Source organism: Megascapheus bottae, chromosome 15 (genome assembly GCF_031878675.1).
Source record: "Megascapheus bottae isolate mThoBot1 chromosome 15, mThoBot2.hap1, whole genome shotgun sequence".
NCBI classification, from domain to species: Eukaryota; Metazoa; Chordata; class Mammalia; order Rodentia; family Geomyidae; genus Megascapheus; species Megascapheus bottae.
Window position 1 is genome coordinate 46,786,450 of NC_143523.1, and position 27,507 is coordinate 46,813,956.

General features: G+C 45.2%; 1 protein-coding gene across 1 annotated transcript; it reads right to left on the minus strand.

The window, feature by feature from the left end:
* Positions 1–1,251: 1,251 nt before the first annotated feature.
* On the minus strand, positions 1,252–27,082 carry Dusp29 (dual specificity phosphatase 29). The gene is made up of 5 exons (XM_090346619.1): positions 27,001–27,082; positions 25,882–26,152; positions 11,626–11,846; positions 3,296–3,528; positions 1,252–1,424 (listed from the first exon to the last, which is right to left on the minus strand). Exons 2-5 carry the CDS (start codon positions 26,118–26,120, stop codon positions 1,401–1,403), a joined length of 717 nt encoding a protein of 238 aa, XP_090202745.1. The 5' UTR covers positions 26,121–26,152; positions 27,001–27,082; the 3' UTR covers positions 1,252–1,400.
* Between the last annotated feature and the right edge of the window lie 425 nt (positions 27,083–27,507).

The following is a 27,507-nucleotide window of genomic DNA, read 5'->3' on the forward strand; positions in this document are numbered from 1 at the left end:
CACTGTTGCATTAGGGAGCAGTGGCTTCAATTTGTTTTGCCTAGGCTTGCTTCCCCTTCATTCCTTTCCTCGATTTTCTTCCACCCGGGCCTGGCTCTACTCATACTGGCTCTATTCATACTGGGCTGCCCTTGCAAGTAAACATATCACATCTCAAGTATAATGAGCCAATGTAGTTCTACCTCTTTCGGGTAACACCTAAAATTTTATCCTCAGTAGTGAACATTCCTCTAAGCTCCAGATTTCAGGTTAACTGATCTAGGACACCTATTTATGTCTCCTGGGTTTGACATGCTGAACTGGTGATTTCCAATCCTTGCTTCTTCCTACCATGGTCAACACAGTGTCAGTGCTAAGGCATCATGAAACCCAAATCCATTGTCCTTGATTTCCCCTTCCTCTCTCAGCAGATCCGCTTAACTTCCCACTTCTATAATGCCAAAGTAACTTGAATACTAATTAATCCCTTGGTACTGTCCATTTGGGCCCCCTTCCCTTTGCCTGCCAATAGCAGATAAATAACCTTGTTCCTTCCCCTATTAACTTCCTAATACCCCTCTCCATATTCTCCAAAGTGAATTGGATTTCCAGAGTGGACTTGGAGCAGCTCACACGGTTCCCCGTGGGCTTCCCTTTACCATCTCCTATTCTTCTCACCTGACAAGCATTTCCTCAGCCTAGCTACTCTCCTCAGTTGGAAGGAGACTTCCTTCGAGCCAAAGCTTATTCTTGGGCCAGTCCTGGGGCTTGAACTCAGGGCTTGAACACTGTTCTTAAGCAGTTTGTGCTCAAGGCTAGCACTCTACCACTTGAGCCACAGCTCCATATCCAGCTTTTGAGTGGTTAATTGGAGATGAGTCTCATAGACTTTACTGCCCAGGCTGGCTTTGAACTATGATCCTCAGACCCCAGCCTCTTCAAGAGCTAGGATTATAGGTCGGGGAGCTACCGGTACCTAGCTACAATCTGTATTTTTATTTTTTCAGTCATGGGGTTTGAACTCTGGACCTGGGTACTGTTCCTGAGCTCTTCAGCTCAAGGCTAACACCCTTACACTTAAGTCACAGTGCCACTTCTGGTTTTCTGGTGGTTAACTGGAGATAAGATTCTCATGGACTTTTTGTGCCCAGGCTGGCTTTGAGCTGCGATCCTCAGATCTCAGTCTCCTGAGTATCGAGGATTACAGGTATGAGCCACCAATGGCCCGCTGTATTTCTGCAATGAATTTTGGCTTCCAGACCCAGCTTTTGGCACATGATAAATACTTATTAACTCAATGAATACTGATGAAGACGTGAAACACTACTGCAAAACTTTGTTCCTCCAAAATTTGTGTTCCTTCACAGGAGGAGTCCAGACTTCCAACATTTATTCTCTGCTTCAGCTGTCCTCATCTCCACTCAGCCCCATAAAGACATGGCATCCTGGAAGGAAGTGTAGAGACAGGGGCTCAAGAAAACGCAAGTGGTCAACCTGTAGATGTTCTTTTCTTTCTACATATAAGTTCATTCCAGTGTAAGTATCTCATAAAAATAGAAACATAGGCTTATCTAGACATGAAATGGATTGAATCTAAGAGATAACTTAAGTTCCCAGGAACCACCATGATAAGGCTGAGGGAGGGACCACCCTCCTCAAGTCCCTGAAACACCTCTTTCCCAAGAGCCTGTGTGTGGCTTCCATTACAACCAGATCTGAGTCATTAAGCAATTCCATCTTTGGTCATTTTTCCCCTACAATGTTCTCTTCCTCACAACCATAGGAGTTGTAATGATCCCAGCCTGGTAAAACTGTCTAGCTTAATACTCTCACAGTTTCAGTGGCTGTTTAACACACCCTTCTTCAATATACTACCAGATAGACCAATTTAATGCATACACCTCAGTCCTGGGGCTTAAACTCAGAGCGTGGGCAACGTTCCTGTTCTCTTATGCTCTAAGCTAGTGCTGTACTACTTGAGACCCAGCTCCACTTCTGCCTTTTCTTGGTGCATAATTGGAGACAAAAGTCTCACAGACTTTCCTGCCTAAGCTGGCTTTGAACCATCATTCTCAAATCCCAGCTTCCTGAGTAGATTACAGGTGTGAACCATGGCACCCAGCTTCTCACCACAAGGAAACCTCAGGTAGCACATATTACTATGAAGACCCAGACTCCTCCTGCTTTGGGTGACTCCCAAAGCATTTTTAGGGATATGCTAGGACATCAGGCCCAGCATCAAGGGCCTTAGTCAAGGTCCTCCCTTGGGCATAAAAGCAAGACTACCCAGCTGCCAAAGCTGTACCTTATCCTCCCACCAGCAAGAATAAAGTACAACCTAACTGGAGAGCTGGGCCCTTTGCATGGCGCCTGCTAGCCTTGAGCTCACTCTTGTCTAGGCAGCTTCCGCTTCCAGTCTCTGGCTATTACATCTCTATGAGCAGTATCTCTCTGGGTTTCTTGTTTCCTGCTTCCTGCTGCTGCTTTCTCAAGAATGGAAATACTACACACAAGGCAGCTTCGCTCTCGGGGAGAACTGGCTGTCCTATCTCATTCCATGGCAACACATGTACAAACAAGCCAACTGGCCTTGCTCTAACTAGAACCAAAATGAAAGGAGGTTCCTGAGTCTCCAGAAGAGTGTTTACAATCTCTTATTTTTCCCCCTAAACGTTTCAAGTCACAGTACCAAACAATTGCCTGGGTAACAGCAGCCTGAGAGGGTGTCCAGAAGAGTCCTAGGTCCCTACATAAGGGTGAGAAACCAAGGGCAGGGTCTTTGGGGCTCAGAGCCGTCCCCCACCCCTGCCAGGTAAACAGTATCTGTGTATGGAGACCCCAGCCTAGGGGTTCCATAGGTGAAGAAACAGGGTACTCGACAAGTACCCCTCCCCAGTAAGCTATAAAAGCTCTCCTGTAACAGCTTGCCCTAGTGCTATTTTTAAATTATTTTTATAAGAATGTAGCTTTCAGACAGCTCCAAACATTTAATCACAACACAATGCCCACATTTTTTATGTCTGTTTCCCCCATCTTTAAAAGAAAAAAAAATACAGATTTTGTGCAGAATGTTGTACTCATCTGCCACCAGTTCTGTGAGGAGCTGAATCTCACCCATGATACTAGGAGATTGAGCCAGGAGGCAACAAGGAATCCTCCTGGTTCCCCGAATATCCCCCGAATATGATTGTTTGGGAGAAATCAGACTTAGATGTCACTGTTCCTTGTCTTGAGAGCAGTGAAGTCAAAGGCCTGTTGTGTCCATCCCTCCCCTCTCCATACCCAATGCCCCTGGTAGGCCCTGGGGAGGCCTTACAGCTTCGAGCTTCAGCTTGCTGTCCTCCAGCAGGGTCTGTTGCCTCTCCTCTACCAGCTGCTGGTCCAGCTCTCGGAGCTGCTTCAGAAAGCCCCTGTTTGGTAGGACACAGCGGTTCTTGGCCACTTGTTGGATGGCATCTACCAGGGTCATGTTCTTGTAGATCATCAGGTAGGCCAAGACAAGGGTTGCTGACCTGCTGCGGCCCATGGCACAGTGAACCAGGATCTTACCTGCAGATGGAGTGAGAGGAAGAAAACCCAAGCTGAAGGGGAAGCAGCTTGGCTAGGAAGGGCTTGTCCTTGGATCACTCTCATTCTTTCCCACAGCCTAGCTCTGGGCTATAGTTCCTCATTTCTAAAATGGGTATCCTAATATCATCTCCTTCATAGAGACCGTGCTTTTTGTGCCCTTGTGCCCTCTCACCCCACCCTCCCCTTCTCATGTTATCACACCCTCACCAAAGTTGAGGTAGCTGTTAACTCTTCATCTTAACACAATTGTGTTAAGCTAACAGGCCTCCCCATGGGCCTAACATCCCACACTCTCTGTTGTTGGACTCCCAAGAATGTGCCAAGGCCTTTTCCCCCCTTCCCAAAGGAAAGGACAGAAAGCAGGCCCCTTTCTAAGTTTGCGGGGGGGGGGGGACACTGGTTCCACATTTTCAAACAGTAGGATGTGCTTCTGGAATGTCGATGGGTCCGGGACATTCTAATCCCTACCAGCTATTGTAGAGGCTCTCTGGCCTGTGGCCAGCTCTGCAGATAACTAAAGCGTTTCTTCCTCTCCCAGCAAAATGGGTAATTCTTTCTGTCATGATTTAGTACTTGAACCAGATGAAAGCTGTAGTTCATTAAGCCTTTGGAAGCTTGAAGTCTGTTATGTGGGAGGAGAGGGAAGGGAGAGAGAAAGAGAGATGAGGAGGGAGGAGGGGTGGGCAGGGGCTTCAGTTCTGGCAGGGGCTCCTGGAGCTGAGTTTGGTTTTCATTAATGCTGTCAGACCTGTGAGTGCGGTTGGCCTCCCTAGGGCAAGAGCCTGCTGTTCTCTGGGGGCCTCTGGTACTGGTTGGGCCTCTCAGCTTCCTTCCCCTCCCCCGTCCTGGGCCTGTCGCCAGAGCCTCAGCACCCTATTCTCCCCTTGGCTCTGTAGCTCTGCCAAGCACTACTCTCTGGAGTGCTGTGTCAGGTCATAGGACATACACTCTAGGGAGTTCGGGAGGTCCCAGAAGAGACCACACAGAGAGGCCACAACACTCAGTGAGTTAGACACTAGCCATGGTAGGGCCTGAGCAAAGGGAACAGTCAGGGCTGTTCTGTATGGATATAGAGATGTGGCTCAAATGGTAGAGTATCGCTTGGGAAAAAAAGCCAAGGACAGGGGCTGGGAGTTTGGCCTAGTGGTAGAGTGCTTGCCTAGCATGCACGAAGACCCAGGTTCGTTTCCTCAGTACCACATATATAGAAAAAAGCCAGAAGTGGTGCTGAGGCTCAAGTGGTAGAGCTCTAGCCTTGAGAAAGTCCAAGGACAGTGCTCAGGCCCTGAGCCCAAGCCCAGGACTGGCAAAAAAGAAAAAAAAAAAAGAAAAAGAAAAAGCCAAGGACAGTGTACAGAGCCTGAGTTGATACCCAGGACACACACACACACACACTCGCACACACGCATGCACGCACACACGCACAAGAAAAAGTTAAAATAATAATAAACTTATGAGTAACCCCAGAAAACACAGCAGGACAAAACTCAAACCTAGAGAATTGGTGGGCGCAAGGGGTATCAATGTGTGAGAACTAAGGCAAATGTAACTGTAGCTTCTTTACACATTACCCTGACAAATGAAAAATAAAAGAAAATAAAAGAGTAGGTGGGCACCTGTGGCTCATCCCTCTAATCCTAGCTACTCAAGAGGCTGAGAGCTGAGGATGGTGGTTTAAGCCAGTAGGGACAGTTAAGTCCAAGACACACTTAGCTTCAATTAACCACTAGAAAACTGGAAGTGGCACTGTGGTTCAAAATGATGGAGAGTTAGCCTTGAGCACAAAAGCTCTAGGCTCTGAGTTCAAGCCCCACAACCAAAAAAAGAAAAAAGAATATATGACCTCCCACCTCCCATCTGCACATCTCAGCACTTTGTAGACTTTGTCTGAGGCACGGTCTCTCTGTGTAGCCTAGGCTGGCCTAGAACTAGAGATCCCGGCCTTCTCTTCCCACCTGTTAGTGTTACAGGTGGGAATAGCTATGCCCAGCCATCAGACACTTCATGTATTTTGTTATGGTCAGTTTTCAATTTCCCAGTAACATCAGCAAAATTATCCCTATCGTAGGTAGGTGAAGTACAGAGAAATCACTTACACTGGCCCAAGCCTAGGCAGTGAGACATCAGAAACTAGGGTCAGCTCTGCAGTATTGCCAGTGTTCATTCAGACAAAAATTTCACGGAATTATCCATACCTCTGCTTATGCAATAGGTGCTAATAGTTTTTATCTTTTTCTAATCTATTTTTCCTCAAAGAAATACTAGTCATACCTACCATACTGATTTATAAACCACTAATACGGCATAATCTATATCTGAAAAATGCTGTATTCAATGAAATATCTTCCTTCTGCCATTTTCCAAAAAGTGTGTTCCCATAATTTTGAATCTCTAATTTTGAATCCTAAGTTTGAATTGCTGCTGTTTACAATGATCATTCAAATCCAACCTGTCAGTCAAGGTCATCATCACCAACATTACTCTTCTGGTCCCAGGCCAAGCACCTTTAATCTGCACCTCCCTCTATTAGTGGCCTTCCATTCACTGCTTTGGCACAGAGTTCCTACTACTTCCAAAACTCTTCTGGAAATGTGATGGTCCTCAGAAAATGGGGTCAGGTATGTCATCAACTGTTGAGTTTCATATGCAACAGTACCATAAGGGATCCTCAAAGTACTTGGTGAATTGGGCACTGGTGGCTCAAGCCTGTAATCCTAGCTAGCTACAGAAGACTGAGATCCACACTGAAATTCTAGCCATCTTGAGCAGGAAAATCCCACAAGACTCCCCTTTCAAAGTAACCAGCAACAAGCCAGGTTAGAAGCATGATTCAAGGGTTATACCACCAACCAAGCAAGCAAGCAAGCAAAGTGAATGCAAGACCCTCAATTCTAAACCCTCAGTCCAAAAAACAAAACAAAAACTCCTGACGAAAGCAGACTATTCATCTCAAATTGATCTGTATTCGATTTCCAACTGTGTTAAGTAAAAAGAAAAAGAAGGAGGAGGAGGAGGAGGAGGAGGAACAGGGCACTGGTGCTTGTGCCTGTAATCCTAGCTACTCAGGAGGTTGAGATCCAAGGGTCACAGTTCAAAGCCAGCCCAGGCATAAAAGTCCATGAGACTCTTATCACCAATTAACCACCAAAACACTGGAAGTGGCACTGTGGCTCAAACTCATAAAATGCTAACCTTGAGCTAAAGAGCTCAGGGACAGTGTCCATACTCAGAGTTCAAGCCTCACCACCACCAAAAAAAAAAAAAAAGAAAGAAAATGAAAGGAAAGAAAGGAAGAAAGGAATGAAGGAACGAAGGAGGGAAAGAAAGAAAGAAGATATGAAGTCTTCACAAAGCCCTGTGACATTTGACCTGCAGTTTCCTAGAATCCATTACATTGAATCCATGTTAGTTCACCACGAAATACCAGCAGGAGCAGCGAAAGCATGTGCAGCAAGTTCTCTGATGAAGAAGGACAAGTTCATTTGCGTCAGATCCTAGAGCCAGCTGGCATGCCTTGCCTTCTAGGATATTTGGTGACCTCATACAGCTTAGTTACCAGATGCTCAAAGTAGGAATTCTTACGTGAGGCCTAAGTGAAGGGAGGAACCCCTGGCAAGTGGTTGTCATAACCATATTGCCTCTGTCTCTGATTAGATCTGTGACACTAGTTTCTTGGGGCCAGAACAAGAAGACTCAGTTAATACTCAGATTTTTTTTTCCCCAGTGTGACTGAGGCTTCCTGGAAAGTTCTTTTCAAAGGTCAAACTAGCATAGAGTGAGGGAAGCTCTTCACAGCACTGCAAGGAATGTTTTTTTCAAAAAGATGCCAGGGCCAGATGCTGGTGGCTCACATTTATAATCCTAGCTACTCAAGAGGCTGAGATCTAAGAGATCATGGTTCAAAGCCAGCCTGGGCAGAAAAGTCCTGTGAGACTCCTATCTCTAACCACTCAAAACCCAGAAGTAGTACTGTGGTTCAAGTGGTAGAAAACTAGCTTTGAGCACAAAGAGGGTCAGGGACAGTATACAGGCCCTGAGTTCAAGCCCCACAACCACCACCAACAGAAAGATCCTGGCTATGATTGTGCATGTCTGAAATTCTAGCACACAGGAAGCTGAGATAGAAGGATCTTGGGTTCCAACCTCCCACCCCACCCCCTGCGCATGGTGGCTCGCGCCCATAATCCTAGCTACTCAGGAGGCTGAGAGACAATGCCCAAGCCCAGAATTAGGGCAGTAGCCTTGAGCTGAAGAGTTCAGGGACAGTGCCCAGGCTGAGTTCAAGCCCCATGACCCACAAAAAAAAAAAAAAAAGGGCCGGGAGTTTGGCCTAGTGGTTAAAGTGCTTGCCTAGCATGCACGAAGACCCGGGTTCGATTCCTCGGTACCACATACATAGAAATAAAGCTGGAAGTGGTGCTGAGGCTCAAGCGGAAGAGCTCTAGCCTTGAGAAAGTCCAAGGACAGTGCTCAGGCCCTGAGCTCAAGCCCAGGACTGGCAAAAAAAAAAAACAAATGAACACAGTGAACACATATACATGTACAAACAAGGTCTAGGTTCAAACTTCATCACCACAAAATAAAAAAGTAACAATAATAAGAATGAACCGCTGGGTGCCCGTGGCTCACACCTGTAATCCTAGCTACTCAGGGGGCTGAGATCTGAAGATCAAAGCAGTTCAAAGCTAGTCTGGGTACAAAAAGTCTATGAGACTCTTATCTCTATTCAACCACCAGAAAACCGGAGGTGGTGTTGTGGCTCAAGTGGTAGAGCACTAACCTTGAGCTGAAGAGCTCAGGGGCAGAGCCCAGGCCAGAGTTCAAGCCCCAAGACCAACAAAAAGAGAAGGAAGAGGAAGAGGAGGAGGAGAAGGAGAAGGAGGAGGAGGAGGAGAAGGAGAAGGAGGAGGAGCCATGACTGACAATAAGGGGCAGTGGGAATAAGAAGAAAAGGTCTGGCTGAGACTAGACAATGAAGGACAGGAAAGGCAGGGAAAGGCTGGAAAGAGAGCCTGCCTTTGTGCCAGCCTGATCTTCAACACCTCTTACATCAGAAGTATAATAAGAAACCTATGACTAGGTCAAAGTCTGAAATGCCCCAGCAATGTCCCTTAGTTTTCCAGTGCATGAGTAGACATAAACAGACCACATACAGCCTGTGACAGGCAGGCTGAACACCTGTTAGCCACTTCGCCTGGAGTCTATGGCAATGCTGTCCCTGAGCTAATCAGCATTCTGTTCTTGTTACCCTGCTCATTCTGGGCACAGGTGACAAGTGGAGAGCCATTGAGTTGGGTTTTGGTTTTTATTTTGTTTCTGCCCTTTACAGCACTTAAAGAAATTTCATTTAGTTGCTGATACGTAAAATATGGGTGATTTCTCCAATGGGAAATCCACATTGGAGGCTTTTCCTGGAAAATCCAAACTTCCATCTCAGTTGCATAGATTCTCACAAAAATGCCTGGTTTACAGCTGACAGCTGATGAGTAGCTGGCTTCATCTGCCATACTGTACCTGGTGCTTGAGACACTTGCTTGAGGAAGGCTTTAGACACCCAAATGTAATAGGCACTGAGAACAGAGACTGGAATTCCACACGACTGTGTGGTCAGTCCTGCTCCCCTAACCCAGCCAACCGAGCTAGGTTACATCTAGTCCTTGTACTCACCTATTCATTGTGTTTCCTGAATGTCCTCTGACCTCTGCATCTACTCCTTCCTCTTGATCCTTCCTTTGCTAGGTGCTTTTGCCCACTGGTCTAACACTAACCTGACATCTCTTCACTGATGCTCTGTGATCTGCCCAGGGCCTACCATCTGACTCAAGAGCCTGATTCTTTTCTGATTTGGCAGTGGGAGCAGCCTCTCAAATGGTGTGCCAAGCTTTCATGTCAGTATAGGATACGAGTTCAAAGTTGGAATGTCTTTTTTCCCTTGTTCTGTTCTTTGAGGACTGGAAGGTTTATGATGATGATGTGCACATGTTGGTGTAGTTATATGCTTCACAGTACATGACCTCTCTTTATCAAATACATCCGAGAGCCTGCTGTGCACCAGGTTCTAAGCCAAATGCTTTATGTGTGTTAGTTGATCCTCATTATAACCTCTCAAAGTAAATATTTTCATCACCAGATGGAGACACCACGACTCTGAGAAATCACATCATTCTCCATTCTGTGATGGGACTCTGAACCCAGCCGGTCTTATTCAAACCTGCCACGCCCCTTCCATTAAAGGAGAGGTCTACGATATAAGAATGACAAGTGAGCACATGAAACAGAAACAAGGATTTGATTGTAGACTTTTTTATGTCAAATGTTTTCTGTTAACTTCAAATACTATGAAGCAGATTTTAACTCATGGAGATGAATCGAGCCAGTTGCTTTTTTGATCCTGTGTGCAAACCCAGAATGTTCAGAATACAAAAGATGGCCCATAAATAGACTCATATAAGGACAATTTAGAAATGATACAAACCTCAACCCTTTGAATCTGTGGGTCTTTTTCATTGTGACATTGCTTTTTGAGGGATAATAATGACAAATTGTCTGTAGCTATGGCTGACTATGGGACAAAGTCTACCTGTCGGCAGACCTTCTTAGTTCTAGCTCCAGGTTCCAAGTTCCCAAAGCAGGTCAGTCGGTCAGTCCATGGGCCTTGTAATCTCTATTTCTTGTGGAAAGAAAGGCTTACAGTAACTAGATATTATGTGATGACTGAATTATGTGATGACTCACAAAGGAGTGTGACACATGATGCTGAAGTCAGAGCACAGATCAGGGAGATGAAGTCCCTCTGGCCTCTGTGGAATGTACTGAAGCCCGCTATGCAACACTAACTGCATATTGTCTTACGCTGGTGCATACCTAAGCCATGCCCTTCTCTCCAAAATAGCCCTTCTAGAATTTGAGCAGCTAAAACTGCATTTTAAGCACAAGGACTAGCACTGGAATTTGAAAGATGTGTAAACAGCATTGGGAAACTTGGACACCGTTATGTGCAAAACCCAGAATCTCTGACATCATAGAGTCTTTTTTTTTTTTTTTTTTTTTCTGCCAGTCCTGGGCTTGAGCTCAGGGCCTGAGCACTGTTCTTGAACTCTCTCAAGGCTAGAGCTCTACCACTTGAGCCTCAGCACCACTTCCGGCTTTTTTGACATCATAGATTCTTAACTAAGATTTTCTGTGGGAGGCCCTGCTATCCTGTGTATGGGAGGAGAAATAGAGGATAGAAGGGACTGTGGACTTGATTGCTTAAGGCTACTCTGGATTTCTGCTCAAATCAGTTCTAATCGTTTTCTGGCTTTGAAGACCTGGGCTACAGTCAGGTTTGGGCCTAGGCACAATTAGCATCTTGGATGCAATTAGCATGGAAAGTGCCCAGCCCACCCTTGCCTTTCTGAAAGATGTCGTAGGTTCTTTGGAACAGAGACTCACCAAAAGCCTCTTCCTTCCTCTCATTCCTAAGCCCCAGAGTAGCCATCAAGGTCAGAATCCCGCCACAAGCACACATGGTGAGCCAGAACCCCAAACCCACACAACCTCCGGGGACTAAGACGTTCATTTTCCACATCAAAACCCCGGAGAAGCCGGGCGCGGTGGCTCAGGCCTGTAATCGTAGCTAGTAGCTGAGATCTGAGGATCAAGGCTCAAAGCCGAACCGGGCACAAAAGGATCTGAGACTTACCTCCGATTAACCTCTAGAAAACGGAAGTGGGGCTGGGCTCAAGGGTAAGCGGTAGCCTTGAGCTGAAGAGCTCAGGGACAGCGCCCAGGCCGAGTTCAAGCCCCATGACCACAAACAAACAAGCCCCGGAGAACCGGGTGAAGCCTCAGACTTTAGGCTTCTGGCCTGGACCCTAGGATCCCACCCTTGAGGCGGGGCTGGGGCAAAGAGGGGGCGGTGGCTTAGGTTGGGGCGGGGCCTGAGTGGTGAGGAGGCGGGACCTGCATGTCGAGGGGGTGTGGTCTGCTGGTGGGCGGGGCGTAGGGGGCGGGGCTGGTGCCGTGAGGGTGTGGTCTAGGGCGGGATGGGGCGGGGTTCTGGAGGGGCGGGTCGGAATGGGGCGTGTCTCTTACTCTGGTCACAGCTGAGCGCAGAGTCGATAAAAGAGGCAGCTGTGTAGAAGAAGATGCTGAGGTCGAAGGTAGGCACGTCGTCAGCCTCGACGCCAAAGTACTGGATGGCCAAGTCACTATAGAAGTCGGGCCCGGTGTCCACGTTCCATCGGCCATGGGCCGCGTTCAGCACATGCGTGAAGCCAGCCTTCTGCAGCCCGTAGCGGTCCAGCGCTGTCACCCTGAACCCCGGAAGGAGGTCAGTTAGCCAAGGTAGGTCAATCAGATGAGGGAGGTCAGTCAGCGGAGGGAGTCAGTCAGTCGAGGAAGGTCAGTCAGCAGAGGGAGGTCTGTCAGTTGAGGGAGGTCAGTGAGTGGAGAGAGGTCAGTCAATGGAAAGCAGTCACTCAGTAGACAGATGGGGAGCAGAGTGGGGCGAATCTTGCTTTGGTTTCAGTTATTGGTTCTGGTTCCCTCAATAAGGTGTTTGCAAGATAAACCCCACCTGTTCTCACTGACCCCTTAGGCCAGTGCTACTGCACTGAGGAGAAGAGAGGGTTGGAGGGTTGGGTAGGCAAACTATTCATCTGTCCTTCCAAACTTTGATCTCCCACCAATCCAGCACAGGACTGTGGTGGTCACAGAACTGGACCTGCCAGATTACCCAAAAGCCCACTAGAGCAACCCATTCATAGAGCGCTGATAATTTTCTTTGAATAGGCCTCTCCAGAACCAAGAATGGTTTATGAGTCACACTGGTGTCTGAGGCCTATAATTCTAGCTACTCAGGAGACTGAGGTCTGAGAATTGCCATTTGAAGCCAGTCTGAGCAGGAAAGTCTATAAGACTCTTACCTCCAATTAACCAGGACAGAGCTGAAAGTGGAGCTGTAGCTCAAGTGATAGAACACCTATCTTGAGTGAAAAAAAAAGCTAAGGGACCAGCACACCCAAGCCCTGAGTTCAAGCCCCAGCACAGGAACAACAACAACAATAAAAAGTTAGACACAACATGAGAATGGTTGCCTTGTGGACCATTTGCCTAGTTGGGCAAGCACTATTTTGAAGGGAGCTGGTCATCCTCTTATGAATAGCCTTACCTTTCTGGACAGGAATTTCCAGAACATGCTTATGTTTAGGTAGGTGGCCTCAACACAAAAGGCAGCCTAGTAGATTATCAGAATTGTTTCTGTAGGGGCCTAAAGTCGGGGAATTTGGGAAAGAGGCCTTTGAGCGTCTGAGCTCACAGGTCTACACACATGTAGGGATGCAGATGAAGAAGTTAAGAGCGGGCCCAGGCAGGGGAAGAGCCCAGCCTAAGGTGTGGAATCTGAAGACAAAGAAGGCCTTTCAGCTTGTTCATTACTTTCTGTTGAGTCAATCTTACGTCTCCAAATAATGATCTGTTTATGCTGATGGTACAGAGGTACAGGGATAGTCAATAAGCAGTAAATTAATGGATAAGAAAGTAGCAAAGAGCAGAGAGAGCTGAAGCTCTGTGATATGGTACAGCTTGAACTTCCTTTTATTTTTGTCCGGTGGTCCAGAAGGCTTTTTTTTGGCGGGGGGGGGGGGGGTCATGGGGTTTGAACTCTGGGCCTGGGTGCTGTCCCTAAGCTCTTCAGCTCAAGGATACTGTCCTACCCCTGGAGCCTTAGCCCCACTTCCCATTTTCTAGTGATTAATTGGAGATAAGAGTCTCACACTCTTTAGTGTCCGGGCTGGCTTTGAACCAAGATCCTCAGAGCTCAACCTCCTGAGTAGCTAGAATTATAGACGTGAGCCACCTGGCCCAGCCAGAAGGCTTTTGTGGGAAGGCAGTACTGGTGTAAAGCAGAGGAAGATTTGGGACCAGAGTGCTTCATGTAGGGAGAGGAGCCCCAAAGTGCTAAAAATACAAGGGAAGCCAGTGCTTTAGGAAAAGGGTGAGCAATGTTTACTCTGTAAAAGATCAATCTGGTTAAAATGGGAAGATAAATTGGAGAGAGGCAAAACCAAGTAGGAGCCAGACAGCAGTGTCTCAGAACACTAATTCTTAGTTACTCAGGAGGCTAAGATGTGAGGATCACAGCTTGAAGCAGCCTGGCAAAAAGCTGGACATAGAGCTGTAGCTCAAGTGGCAGAGCACCAGTCATAAGCGGAAGAAGCTAGGACTCAAATTCAAGCACAATAAACACACCAAAGGAACATTTATAACAATCTGAGAACTGTGATATGGGGAGCTGAGGTGTTCTACTTAGTCCTCCTGTTGGCCCAGTCTGCTGCCATCCTGACCATGGAATATATTCTGCTTTCGATTTTTCCTCAGGGGAAAAAAAAAATCTGCTTTTCATTTTTCTTCTTGTCTCAAAGAATGTATACAACAAACATGCTTTTGGAACACAGACCTGAACTCAATTAAAGCCTCCTAATGCACTCCATCTTGCTGAGTAGCAATCAGCCTTGCTTTGAGGTTGAGCTCAGTGGAAAAATTGAACTGTCCTCAACAGGAAGCTGCTACCCACCAGGAAGGCCCTTCTAGCTCAGTTCAGCAACTAGATCTCAACAAAATCAAATAGCCTTAGGAACTTGAGTACATAACAACGTGTACTCTGCTGCTTTGAGAATCAAGCTAGGTATACAACAAGCAATGTATGACACTCCTGTGTTCACCTTACTCCTCAGCATGCTCTGACCATGTCTGAGAGGGAGAGGCTCCTGAGCAACATTAGACCTGGTGGGTATGTGAGCTTTGCTGCTTCAGGTTTTCAAGGCTCCTAGGCCAAAGAGAAGCCACTCTGAGCACTTCCTCCAGCTCTGTTTACTCATCATCCAGATGAGACGTTGGAAGAACATCCACAGCAGAACGGGGTATTTGCAAATAAAAGAGGGCCTTTTTAGATCACACATACCCACCAGCATCCAGTCCTCAGTGGGCCAGATGCCCAGCTCAACAATCAGCCTTTACAACCATGATTGGGCTGACAGATGTGTATCAGTCTGTCCAGCTATTGATTGAGTGTGGTCTCTATGACTTTTAACCCCCAGGCTGGCCTTAAACTGTGATTCTCCAAATGTCTACTTCCTAAGAAGCTAGGAACCTGATAATATTGTACATATCTTCCAATGTCCCTGTATGGCCTCCAATATCTGCAAGCTGTTCTCTTATATAGATTAATCACAAATTTCAAAAAAAAAAAAAAAAGAAGAAGTCTCCCAGACTTTTATGCTCAGGCTGGCCTTAAACTGCAATCCTCATATCTCAGCAGTGAGCCACCAGGCGTGAGCCACCTGCATCCAGCTGGAAAATCCCTTTATTATCAAGTTAGTTCTCCCAACTCTGGTGTCATCTGGGGACCTGTTGATTTTTCCCACCAGGTTATAGCCCCCTGATATCTTTTCATTCTGTTTTATGAAGCACTGTGGTGTTTACATATTATTTTATGGGCACGGTGTTGATGGTGTCCTTTCCTGGTGGAGTCCTCACTGGAGAACTTGGATCAGTAGCACCTTCCAGACTTCTGATCTCAGGCAATTCACCTACTGTGAAGAGGAAGCTCACTGCCTTTTCACTTCTTCAGTGTTCTTGGTACTTGCTGTTGGTGAAGCTCCTGGGTGCTGGCTGCGCACAACTAAAGCTCATATATGAGCTAGAACATGAGCCTCGGAGGGCTGGGTTAGCTTTGCTTGCTGAATAGAGCCAATTACACTGGTAATGTTTTCTTTAGGGACTCCAGAAATCCAACAGATCTGTGACAAGAATATTCAAGCTCCTTTCAAGGTTAAGAGAAATCAGAGGGAGAAATGGGGCAGGGGTGGAAGCGTATTGAAATGTATGTATTTCTCAATAATGGGATTAAAGAGAATATTTGTTTTCTTCTTTTGGACCATCTGTGTTTTGTCAATTTTCATAATGACATACTATATACATTCATTTACTATGTAGATAAAAGTATGCCATGATTTTACTGATGTTATTTTCCTTAGTATTCAAGAGACACAGATGAGGGGCCGGGAGTTTGGCCTAGTGGTTGAGTGCTTACCTAGCATGCACGAAGACCCGGGTTCAATTCCTCGGTACCACATACATAGAAAAAAGCCAGAAGTGGTGCTGAGGCTCAAGTGGTAGAGCTCTAGCCTTGAGAAAGTCCAAGGACAGTGCTCAGCCCTGAGCTCAAGGCCAGGACTGGCAAAAAAAAAAAAAAAAAGAGAGACACAGATGATTGTAATGACGTGAAGTAGCCTTGGGATTTTTTCTTTGCTTTTTGCAGTGCTAGGGATTGAACCAAGGACTTAATGCAGTCTAGGCCTTTTGTTCTACCACTGAGCTACATCTCCAGCCCTGACCTCATGATTTTAAATTCATATTAGAAATCTCTTTTGGGGGCATAACTGATAGAATGCGAGCCATGAGCAAAATAAGCCAAACAAAACTGCAAGGTCCTGAGTTCAAACCTCACTATTGGTGTGTATGTATAAACAGATACACATGTCTCTTTCTAGGCTGGGCACAATAGCTTATGTATGTAATTCCGGCTACTAGGGAAATCTCCAAGATCTAGGTCTGAGGCCAGCCATTGGCAAAAGCAAGACTCTTATCTGAAAAAATAACTAGAAATAAAAAAGACCTGAGGAACATGGCTTAACTGGTAGAGCTACAGGTCCTGAGTTCAAGCCCCAGTTAAAGTGTTAACCAGGATGTGTTTGTTGCATCCTGAAAAAGCAGACCAGAGTTTGTTTCATTGTTTTTGTTTTTTTTAATTGTTGGGTTAATGTAAAGAGGGGTTACAGTTCCATTTATCAGGTAGTAGGTGCATTACTTCTTGCACAATGATACCCCTCTGTTTCATCAAATTACTTCCTTTGTTGTATGGGAAGGTGGTCACAGATGTCTAGACCCCTCCTTCCTTTCTAGTCTCCCCAACCACATGCCCTGGAGATACCTTTGAAGTCTTTGAAGCTGTTGGCCAGTTGGATAAGACAGAGTCCTAAAAAGCACATAGGGATTATGAGGTATGGGGGGCTGGCCACAGGCAGGTAGGAAGGGAAGGCAGCAGGTTGTTGATGACCCCCAAAACCAGGCCTTATAGGAGGCTGTAGTTTCAGTAAAAATGAGAAACTGTTTAGGGCCTGTGCTATTCACACAGCAGAACAACTTAACAGCACCCTGGTGTGGCTCACAGGGCCACCCATGGTGTGGGGAGGGAAGGGAGATTTCTCAATTACTCTGCTAAAGCCCAGAGTTATCACTGGCAGCCATCCTGCCTAGGAATTTGCAATCATTTTGGCAGTCGCTAGGATATTTCCCTTCCTGCTGACTGTAGGAAAAGAGAGAGAGAGAGAGAGAGAGAGAGAGAGAGAGAGAGAGAGAGAGAGAGAGAGAGAGAGAGAGAGAAGATTTTGCTAAGCAAATGAAAGATGTGAAGGAGATTAAAGTGAGAATATTTAAATTACAGAAATTTAGTGCTTTCAAGCATACTCAAGCATTTTTTGAAGCACCCATTTAGGGACTGCTGATTGATAAGAGGTGATGGATTATTCTTATCTTCCAGTCCCTGGTTCTCTGGAGGGCAACACTTGGTTAACCTAATTTGAATCTAATTTGAATGACTTAAGAGTAATAAAACAAGTATGTCCTTGAACCTAATAAAGCCTAATTTATTTAATAGGATACTCCTTAAAGAATTTTATTTTGGAACTGGAAGGGGCCTGGGAAATCATCCTTTATTTAAAAAATACAGAAATTGAGTGGCAGAACAATAAAATGTTTTGCCAAAGGCAGCACAGAGCAGTGGCCATATGCAATGAGAACTTGAACTCCGGGCCCTGAGTACAGTATGAGAGCTTTTACTCTGCTGCCTGTAGCACATGCAGCTCCCCTAAGGCAGATTAAAGACCCCTGAGTTTTGAGGGAATGGGAGGGGCTTTACAGAATGTCCTGAGGGGGGCCGCCATAGATGTCCTGTTGGCCAGGTCCCAGCCCTCCACTGATTTCCTGTGACATCTTCCCACCAGGCTACAGCCATGGGGTCACTAAATCACTGGGTGTGGAGACATAGAGCTTCCAGAAACCCCACTTGGTGAATATCTTTGGGACAACTTGGGATTAAGAAAAGACTTTGATGTAGCCTTAAGGGTTAGTTAGTCTCTCTCCACAGTTAGGATGGTGTCTATGGAGGGGAAGAGAATGGGTTGAGGAGGCCCACGAAGAGAGGCAGGCCTGCCTTCCAACACTTTGTCTTGGGGTTATGATAGGAGATGTCATGATAACAGAGGAGAAATCTGACCCAGGGTATTTTCTGTCTCCAAGCTGCCTTTACAACTGAAGAATCTCAGCTATAAAACCTAGGGCCTGAGCTCTACTTTAATATTGAGAGTTGAATTTACAGAACCTGCTTTTTCTATAGGATTCACACTTAAATGTGCCAGGCACTGCTCTGAGCATCTGCTAGGTGTTAATATAGTACATAGATGTTACTACATCTACATTTTATATCTATGCAATAAATATATTTTTTTGCGGGGGGCCAGTCCTAGGGCTTTAACTCAGGGCCTGGGCACTGGCCCTGAGATTCTTTCACTCAAGGCTAGCACTCTGATACTTGAGCCACAGCACCATTTTAGGCCTTTTCTGTTTATGTGGTACTGAGGAATTAAACCCAGGGCTTCATGCATGCTAGGCAAGCACTGTACCACTAAGCCACATTTCCAGCCCTGCATCTACATTTTCTAAGTGAAAAAATTAAAGCTTCCCAAGGTCACAGAAAAAACAGTATTAGATCCAGATACTGAACAAACATATGTTCAGCCATTCTGTTTTTCCTAATATAGAGAGAAGGCTTTGTGGAGTGAGGAAAAGAAAGAGGCACCTTTGGGTAAGTTTTGAGTCCCCAGTAGATCCCAAGAATCACTGCCCTAGGCTCCAGCAAGAGATGATGATCTGGTTTTCCCAGTGTATTCTCCCAGACTACCTTTACTTCCACAGCCTTGGCACTTGGCTTTCAAAAATCTCTGAGGCTTTTTGAGAAAAGAAAATGCAGATATTAAAGCAGAGGCTTTGTGTGTTTTCAAAAACCATGAAACAGAGCAGAGCTCTGTTTACTTATATCCCAGGTTGGTGCTAGCCAACTCTGGTAAACCTAGTCAAGTCTCCTTAATCTTGATAGGAGATGTCATAGGAAGAAGCCCGGCTAAGATGAGGGATAAGCAGGAGGCAGAGCTGACTCAAGCTCCCTCCCCTAACTGGGCATGCAGGTTCCACACATACCTGACCACAGAGCCTGCCTGGACTGCACATGTGTGCTTATTTTGATTAAGCAGAACAAGAGTGAATGGAAAGGACAATGACATTTTCTTGGTTGAAAGAAGCAAGATATAGTCAAAGGTCAAAGGAGGCAAGCATGTCTCACTATCTGGCACACAAACAGAACATGTCCATTCTGCTCAGTCACTTCCAGTGGCTTCCTGAATGGAGATGTTGCTCAGTATTTTGGGCAAACTGACCCTGACTTTCCTGTCTAGATTTTTCACTAGATAGCAACAATTAATAATACGGTTTGCATTTCCTATTACTTTACGATGTATAAATGCTTTCATATTTGTTATCTCCTTGAAGCTTCTCTGAAACTATAATTATTATTATCTGTGTGTATATGTTTGTGAGTATTCATGTGTATACCAGTACTGGGGCTTGAACTCAAGGCTTAGGTTCTGTCCCTTAAGTCTTTTTGCTCAAGGCTAGCACTCTACCACTTGAGTCACAGCTCTGATTTCAGCTTTTCTTTTTCTTTTCTTTTTTGCCAGTCCTGGGTCTTGAACTCAAACCTAAGCACTGTCCTTGGGTTTTTCTCAAGGCTAGAACTCTACAACTTGGGCCATAGCACAACTTCTGACTTTTTTCTATGTATATGATATGAAGGAATTTAACCTAGGTCTTCATGCATACTAGGCAAGCACTTTACCACTAAGCCAAACTCTCAGTCCATGCTTTCAGCTTTTTCCAAGTTAATTGGAGATAAGCATCTCATAAATGTACTCTCCTGCCAGGCTGGCTTCAAACCATGATCCTCAAATCTCAGCAACTATTTTTAGAAGTGAGGACATAGGTCTTTAGAAATAAAAGGCCATAGAACCAGGAGTTTTGCCTAGTGGTAGAATGCTTGCCTAGCATGCACAAAGACCTAGGTTCAATTCCTTGGTACCACATACATAGAAGAAGCCAGAAATAGTGCTGTGCCTCAAGTGGTAGAGCTCTAGCCTTGAGAAAGCCCCAAGGACAGCTCTCAGGCCCTGAGTCCAAGTCCCAGGATTGGCAAAAAAAAAAAAAAAAAAAATAGTAAAAGGCCTTGCCTAAAGCCACCACACCTTACTAGGTGGCTATGGTAGAGTTCTACTTTCCCAGCCCTGGTATGAGGCCTTAGTGTGGATTTGCTTGGTCCAATGAAATGTGAATAAAATGCTTATCTTCATTATGACAACATCTCATCAATGTCACAGATAAAGTCTGCTTTACCAGGCTGGGCCCTGTGGACAAGTAGCTCTATAGGACACTCCAGTGGAGTGATCAGAGCTGGCCCACTGTTATCTGTAGCATAAGTGAGGAATAAACCTGTATTGGAATTGACATGGAAATGTGGGAATAGGCTGTTAGATTAGCCATGTTAACGTAAGATGACCATAGAGTTGTAGAATTTGCCCCAACCCCAGACTTCCTGGAAGTATACTTTCTCCCTCACTTATCCCAGGGTCCCAGCTAAATCACTCTGTTCTTACCTACATGGCCTTGTCTCATCTTGTTCTCTCTGTCTAGACTCCCTTTGAAATCCTGGCCATTTTCCAGACTAGGTTTGTTGTGTACATCCTCTGGAATCTTTCAGCACTTAAAATGTGTTAGATACCCCTCAAGCTTTTTCTTTTCATTTTTGTCAGTCATGGGGCTTGAACTCTGGGCGTGGGTGTTTTCCCTGAGCTCTTCAGCTCAAGGCTACCACCCTACCTCTTGAGCCACAATGCCACTTTGTTTTCTTGTGGTTAATTGGAGATAAGAGTCTCATGGAGGGGGCCGGGAGTTTGGCCTAGTGGTTAAAGTGCTTGCCTAGCATGCATGAAGACCCGGGTTCGATTCCTCGGTACCACATACATAGAAAAAAGCTGGAAGTGGTGCTGAGGCTCAAGTGGTAGAGCTCTAGCCTTGAGAAAGTCCAAGGACATTGCTCAGGCCCTGAGCTCAAGCCCAGGACTGGCAAAAAAAAAAAAAAAAAAAAAAGAGTCTCATGGAGGGGCCAGGAGTTTGGCCTAGTGGTAGCGTGCTTGCCTAGCATGCACAAAGACCCCCGGGTTCGATTCCTTGGTACCACATACATAGAAAAAAGCCAAAAATGGTGCTGAGGCTCAAGTGGTAGAGCTCTAGCCTTAAGAAAGTCCAAGGATAGTGCTCAGGCCCTGAGCTTAAGCCCAGGACTGGCAAAAAAAAAAAAAAAGAGTCTTATGGACTTTAGTGCTTAGACTGGCTTTGAACCTCTATCCTCAGATTTTAGCCTCCTGAGTAGCTAGGATTACAGGCATGAGCCACCATGCCTGGCTTTTTTTTTTTTTTTTTTTTTTGCCAGTTCTAGGGCATGAACTCAAGGCTTAGATGCTATCTCTGCATTTTTTTTGCTATAGGGTTACTCTAGCATTGTTACTAGCATATTTTACAAGACAATGGCTTTTATTAAGACATTTCCAGACCTGTATATAATATACTTTACTCATATCCTAGTGCATTTATTTATTTATCATACTGAGCCACTCTATTATCCCCTTTTGTGTTGATTACTTCTTTCTTTTTTCCCCCATGGCACTTCCAGATAAAGTGAAGAGCAGTATAATAACTTGTTCATGTTCAAAATGGCAATTGGCAGTATTCCTTCCACTCTCCTTCTTTGTTACATTTCTATACATTATCTTTCTTCAACTGGAGAGCAGCTTCTTTCTCTGATTATAGGTTTTTGATCTGGGCTTTGAGTACAAATTCCACCACTTATTGGTAATGTGACCCTGGGCTGGTCACTAGAGCTCAACACTGTCTCTTCTTTGTCACCCCCATCTCCTCAGCAAGGTGCCCAGTAAATGTTTAGTGACTGATGGACTGAATGAATGAACTCTTGGAGCCTTGGTTTGTCTACTTGTAAAATGGAAGTAACAGGAGTGCTTGTATAAAGTTGTTATTGAGGAGCCAGGAGTTTGGCCTAGTGGTAAGAGTGCTTCCCAGCATGCAGGAAGACCCAGGTTTGTTTCCTTGGTACCACACACACACACACACACACACACACACACACACACACACACACACAAGCTGGAAGTGGTGCTGTGGTTCAAGTGGTAGAGCAGTAGGCCTTGAGAAAGCCCAAGGACTGTGCTCAGGCCCTGAGTTCAAGCCCCAAGACTGGCCCAAAATAAAACAGAAAGAATTCTAAATATTGGGAAACTGTACGCATAAACTTGTCCACTTAGGCATTGTTCATGAAAGAGGGAAACATGGAAGTAACCTGTATGTTCAAGAATAGACTCCAGTGGCTCACCTGAATCCTAGCTACTCAGGAAGCAAAAGGATCAGAGCTAAAAGCCAGCCTAGTGAGACAAATCTGTGAGATCCCCATCTCCAATTAACCAACAAGAAACCAGAAATGGATGTTTGGCTCAAATTGCAGAATGCCAGCCTTGAGAGAAAAAGCTAAGCCTTGAGTTCAAGCTTTAGTGAAATAATAAAATGCCATGCTGGAGGCTGGAGGCATCTCAATTGATAAAGGACTAGCTCTGAGTGGGAAAGCCAAGTGAGAGCCAGTTCCTGAGTTCAAGCTCCAGTCCTGGTGAGAAAGAAAGAAAGAAACAGAGAGAGGGGGAGGGAGAGAGAGTGGGCAAGAGAGAGAGAAATTGTTTCACAACTAAAAGGAATATTGATACATGGTATAATTAGGGTGAAACTTGAATGGTATGCAAAATAAAAGAAAAATCACAGACCATCTTGAGTCCATATATATGAAATATCCAGAACAAGAGGATGTATAAAAACAGAAAACAGATTGGTGCTTGCAGGGGAATAAGAAGTGAATGCTTAATGGATTCTGGTTTTCCTCTTGAGGTGATAAAAATGTTCTGAAATTAGATAGTTGTGATGGTTGCATAACTCTGAATATAATAAAACCACTGAATTGTATACTTTAAAAGGATGAATTTTATGATACGTGAATTATATCCCAATAAAGCTGAAAGCAAAAGAGAAAAACACAAAGTTCCTGTGCAGTCCTCTCCTTCAAGTCCCTAATAGTCTCCACAGGGCATTGACTGGATTAATTGTACCACAGTTACACACAGTTATACTGTGGAATATTAAAAGTACAGGATAGTGTGTATAGTATGATTCCTTTAAAATGTTAAAAAGAAATGTAAATCTTTTGTATGTGTTACTATGATTCCTTATGTGTACCATAGCTTCATGAACTAGTAAGTGCTCACATGAACTTAGGTACTAGTTAGTGGCAGGATTAACTAGTTAGTGGTAGGATTAACAGAAGCAAAGAGCTAGCAAGCCACCAGCAGCTCATGCCTATATTCTTAGCTATTTAGGAGATTGAGATCTGAGGACTGTAGTTTTAAGCCAGCCTGGGAAGGCTATCTCCAATTAACCCAGCAAAATGCAAGACTTAGAGGAATTATAGCCAGCCATGAATGGAAAAGCTGAGCAAGCCTGAGGCCCTGCACAAATAAAAAGTTGGAGTAGTGGGACCAGCAGCATAGCCTAGTGGCAGAGTGCTCGCCTAGCATGCATGAAACCCTGGGTTTGATTTCTCAGTAGCATATACTCAGAAAAAGCCAGAAGTGGTGCTATGGCTCAAGTGGCAGAGCGCTAGCCTTGAGCAAAAAGTGTCCAAGGACAGTGCCCAGGCCCTGAGTTCAAGTCCCAGGACTGCCCAAAACAAACAAAAACAAAAAAGGTGGAGTAGATATGCGGCTTTTCTGACACCCCCCCCCCATTTAATTTAGTCTTTTTCAAATCGCTCATAATTTTTTTATAACTTGTCACATTAAAAAAATAAAAGAAGATGAGACAAGGGATGCTGCCTTTGGATGACTGCTATGGCTACACAATTTTGCCATGGCTAGACAATTTATCTCTAGGTTATCTTAAGCATCATAGTGTGGATTAAAATCATACATGGCAGGGTTCTCTATGGGAAGGCAGAACAAAGCTCCACTTCAGAGGATATGGGAAGAGCTGGAATGGTAACTATGATCAAGGTTTCTGAGTGGAACAAAACTATCCTAGAACCACACCTACCAATCTATTGCATCATGGGATACTTACTAAACTGTTCTGTACCTTGGTTTCTGACCTTTAAAGTGGGAGAAACCATGTGATCTCTTGTCATTGGGTAATCAAGAGGACAACATGAGGTCACATGTATAGTGCTTGGCATATAGTATTCCATAAATGTTAGCTATCACTTCATTAATAATAGTAATAGTAGGTATTTCTACTTAGGGAATGTGGTTACAAAAACCTAGAAAACAGGGGCCAGGGCACTAGCCACAAAAACAAATAAAGAGTCTCCCCTTGGCAGAACGGGCCGAAGTGCCCCCAGCGGACCGACCATCACATCCGCCAGCACCAAGAACAGCAAGAGATAGGATGACATGAGCAACCAGACTGTATACTACCCGGGAGAAGCTATAAGTAGAAAAATTAGTTCCCAGACAGACTGAAGTGACTTTCAAAATGGCCAAAGAGGAACCCTCAAGTACTTCCAGAGATTTACAAGAACTGCAGAGGAAGCTGTCTTTGCTGATAAAGTCCTTCCAAAATAACTCAAAGAGCACTGACACAGCAAAACCCCAGCGACACTTGTCACCTGTCCACAGACTTGGAGGGGCTACACCAGGAATGATGAGCTTGCTGGAACCAGAGATTGTATGTCCTCATCTCAGGAAAATGATCGAGTCACACTCACTCCTTGGGATTATGGTTAAGAGAAAGGGGCTGGATAGTAAACATGCTCCATGGATGTAGCCACTAGCGGCTTTATATACTGTGTGCAAAATTGTGCTGTTGCCCAGATGGATTGTCTCGCATGTGCCTTGATGGTGGCAGGGTCCATGCATTGTTTTCCCCCCCAGGTCTTGAACTCAAGACTTTAGGACTGTCCCTTTCTTGCTCAAGGATGATGCTTTACCACTTGAGTCACAGCTCTACTTGCAGCTTGTTGCTGGTTAGTTGTAGATGAGTATCTCACAGAATTTCCTACCTGGGATGGTTTGGAACCATGATTCTCAGATCTCAGCCTCCTGAATAGTGAGGATTATAAATGGTAAGCCACTGGTACCAGCAACAATGGAGTTTTCTTTTTGGCCTGTCCTGGGTTTTGAACTCAGGGTCTGGGCACTGTCCTTGAGCTCTCTCAAGGCTTATCACACTACCACTTGAACCACAGCACCATTCCAGCTTTTTCTGTGTATGTGGTACCAAGGAATCAAACCCAGGGCTTCATGCATGCTAGGTGAGCACTCTACCACTAGGTCACACTCCCTGTCCCAGTAGCTCACAACTGTAACCCTAGCTATTCAGGAGGCTGAGATCTGAAGATTGTGGTTCAAAGCCAGCTCAGGAAAGAAAGAGGGTGAGACTCATCTCTAACAAATTATAAAAACAAACAAAAAACAGTATCCAGGCCCTGAGTTCAAACCCAAGAACCAGCAAAAAACAAAACCCTCGAAAACCTCAACTCTAGCTTATCATCCTTCCAGACACACTGCTTGGTGGTTACTCCTGTGTCACCACAGAATTGAGAATTCACTACAGAAATCAACCACAGAATTGATTTCATTCTTGTGGTTGTTATACCCAGCCAAAATACAAGACTACATTCCCCAGCCTGTCTTGTAGCTACAAGATCCTACAGGTGATGGCACCCTGAAACAACCTTCAGCAAAGAGAGCACAAGCCTTGAGAAAAGCCCAAGGACAGTGCTCTGGCCCTGAGTTCAAGCCTCAAGACAGAGAGAGAGAGAGAGAGGGAAAGGGAGAGAGGGAGGGAGGGAAGGAGGGGAGAGGGAGAGGGAGAGGGAGAAGGAGAGGGAGAGGGAGAGGGAGAGATCTTAAGGCCTCTTTCTGTGTATTCTGTAAAACAGAAATGAACCTAAGTCTTGCTAATAGACTTCTCGCACAGAACAACTAACCAAAAAGCTGAAACTAAAGCTGTGGCTAGGAGGAGATGCCTAGTGACCTGGGAGGAGGCCAGAGTGAGTCTGGGCCTGGCACTTACTCATCTCCAATGTAGAGCCTGGGCCAGACCTCGTTGACGTGGGTGTACTGGGGACTGCCCTTCCAGAAGAGCTGCTCCAGCTCAAAGGCTCCAGGAGTGCAGTAGTCCTCTGCCTCCCCCTCCTTCTCCTCCTTCTCCTCCTTCTCCTTCTTCTCCTTCTCTTTCTTTTCATTCACAGATAGCCCTTTGGCAAATGGGCAAGCATTCTTGCGTCTTGTCTTTGTACGTCCCGATATCATTTTGTAGCCAAAAGATTCTTCCTTTTCTGCAGCTGGTTATGAGAGAAGGTGGCAGGACAGGGGTTAACAAAAAGGCACTGAGGTTGGGAATAGCATTACAGGAAAATGTGGTAAGACTAATGTACTATATTGTTATTTCTCTTCTCTTTGTTTGCCCTTATAGTTAATCTCATGTTGTTACTGTATCTGACTTCGTTACCTGGTATGTTGAATATATGTTTATTTGTTTATTTGAAATAGGGAAAGGGAGAAAACAAGATGATTGGGAGGGGGTCGGGGGAGGGAAATGGGGACAAAAACACGAGACCGGATATCAATGTGCGAGAAGTAATGCACCTGCAACCTGATGAACGTAACTGTAACCCCAACAATAAAATAAAAAGAAGAAAATGCGGAAAGAAACTGCACTTAAATATGCTGGTAGATCCTTAGCTTCACCTGCTCTGTTCCCACTGCTGGGCCCAAGCCACACAGGTAAGCCAAGAAGGCCATGGTAACCGTTAAACCAGTGCTCCGCAGCGTTCAGGTCCCCAAAGCAAATGCGCTGGTGCCTAAGGAAAGTTTTTCTGCTTTGACCTACAAGGCCTTCAGGCAGCCAGTAAATCCCTCCCACCTTTCTTTTAGGCTTTGCTCTTTCTTTCCAGCCTACATTTTCCTTTATTTGATTGAAACCTGATAGTTTGGCCTATTTTGAACCCAAATAGAAGGCCCAAAAGGCCCCTGACATTTCAGGTCTGTGGCTCTCCCAACATCCAACAGGGAGAAGGTGGCCAATGGAAAGGGTGTGTGTCTAAGTCCAGGGCAGGTGTGGGCTGAGTGGATACCCAATGCTCAGAACTCTTCACAGCTCACCCTCGATGACTAGCTGTGGCTATATTACCTTATCTGAGCTTGACAGCTCTGTGGACTGAGTCGTGTATTGGTGAATCGAACTTGGTGATGCTCTGCTAATAGAATGTGGGAGAGGAGTTTCTATTGTCCCCACAGAAACGGATTCTCTGTGGAACTGGAATTCGGCAGTGTGTGTTCCTTGAGCTGAGTACCATAGCTTTGATCACACCTGAAAAGGGCCCTGTGGCTTGTGGGAAGGAGAAAAGGGTGGAATGATGGAAGCACGGAAGTGTACAGTGGGGAAGGAACATTACTGATTTGATAAATACAATTGGCCTTTATAGCCACTTATTGTAAATCTACAGATTTAGCCAAGGAAAGACAGAAAAACACCCACAAAGATAAATTGCTCTTGACCTTATCCCTAAGCAATTCAATGTAACAACTTCTTATACAGTATTAGGTATCTGTCATGTAGAAATAATGTAAAGAATGTGGCAATATGTACTTAGATTATAACAACCTTTTTTATTTTTATTTTTCATTTTTGTCAGTC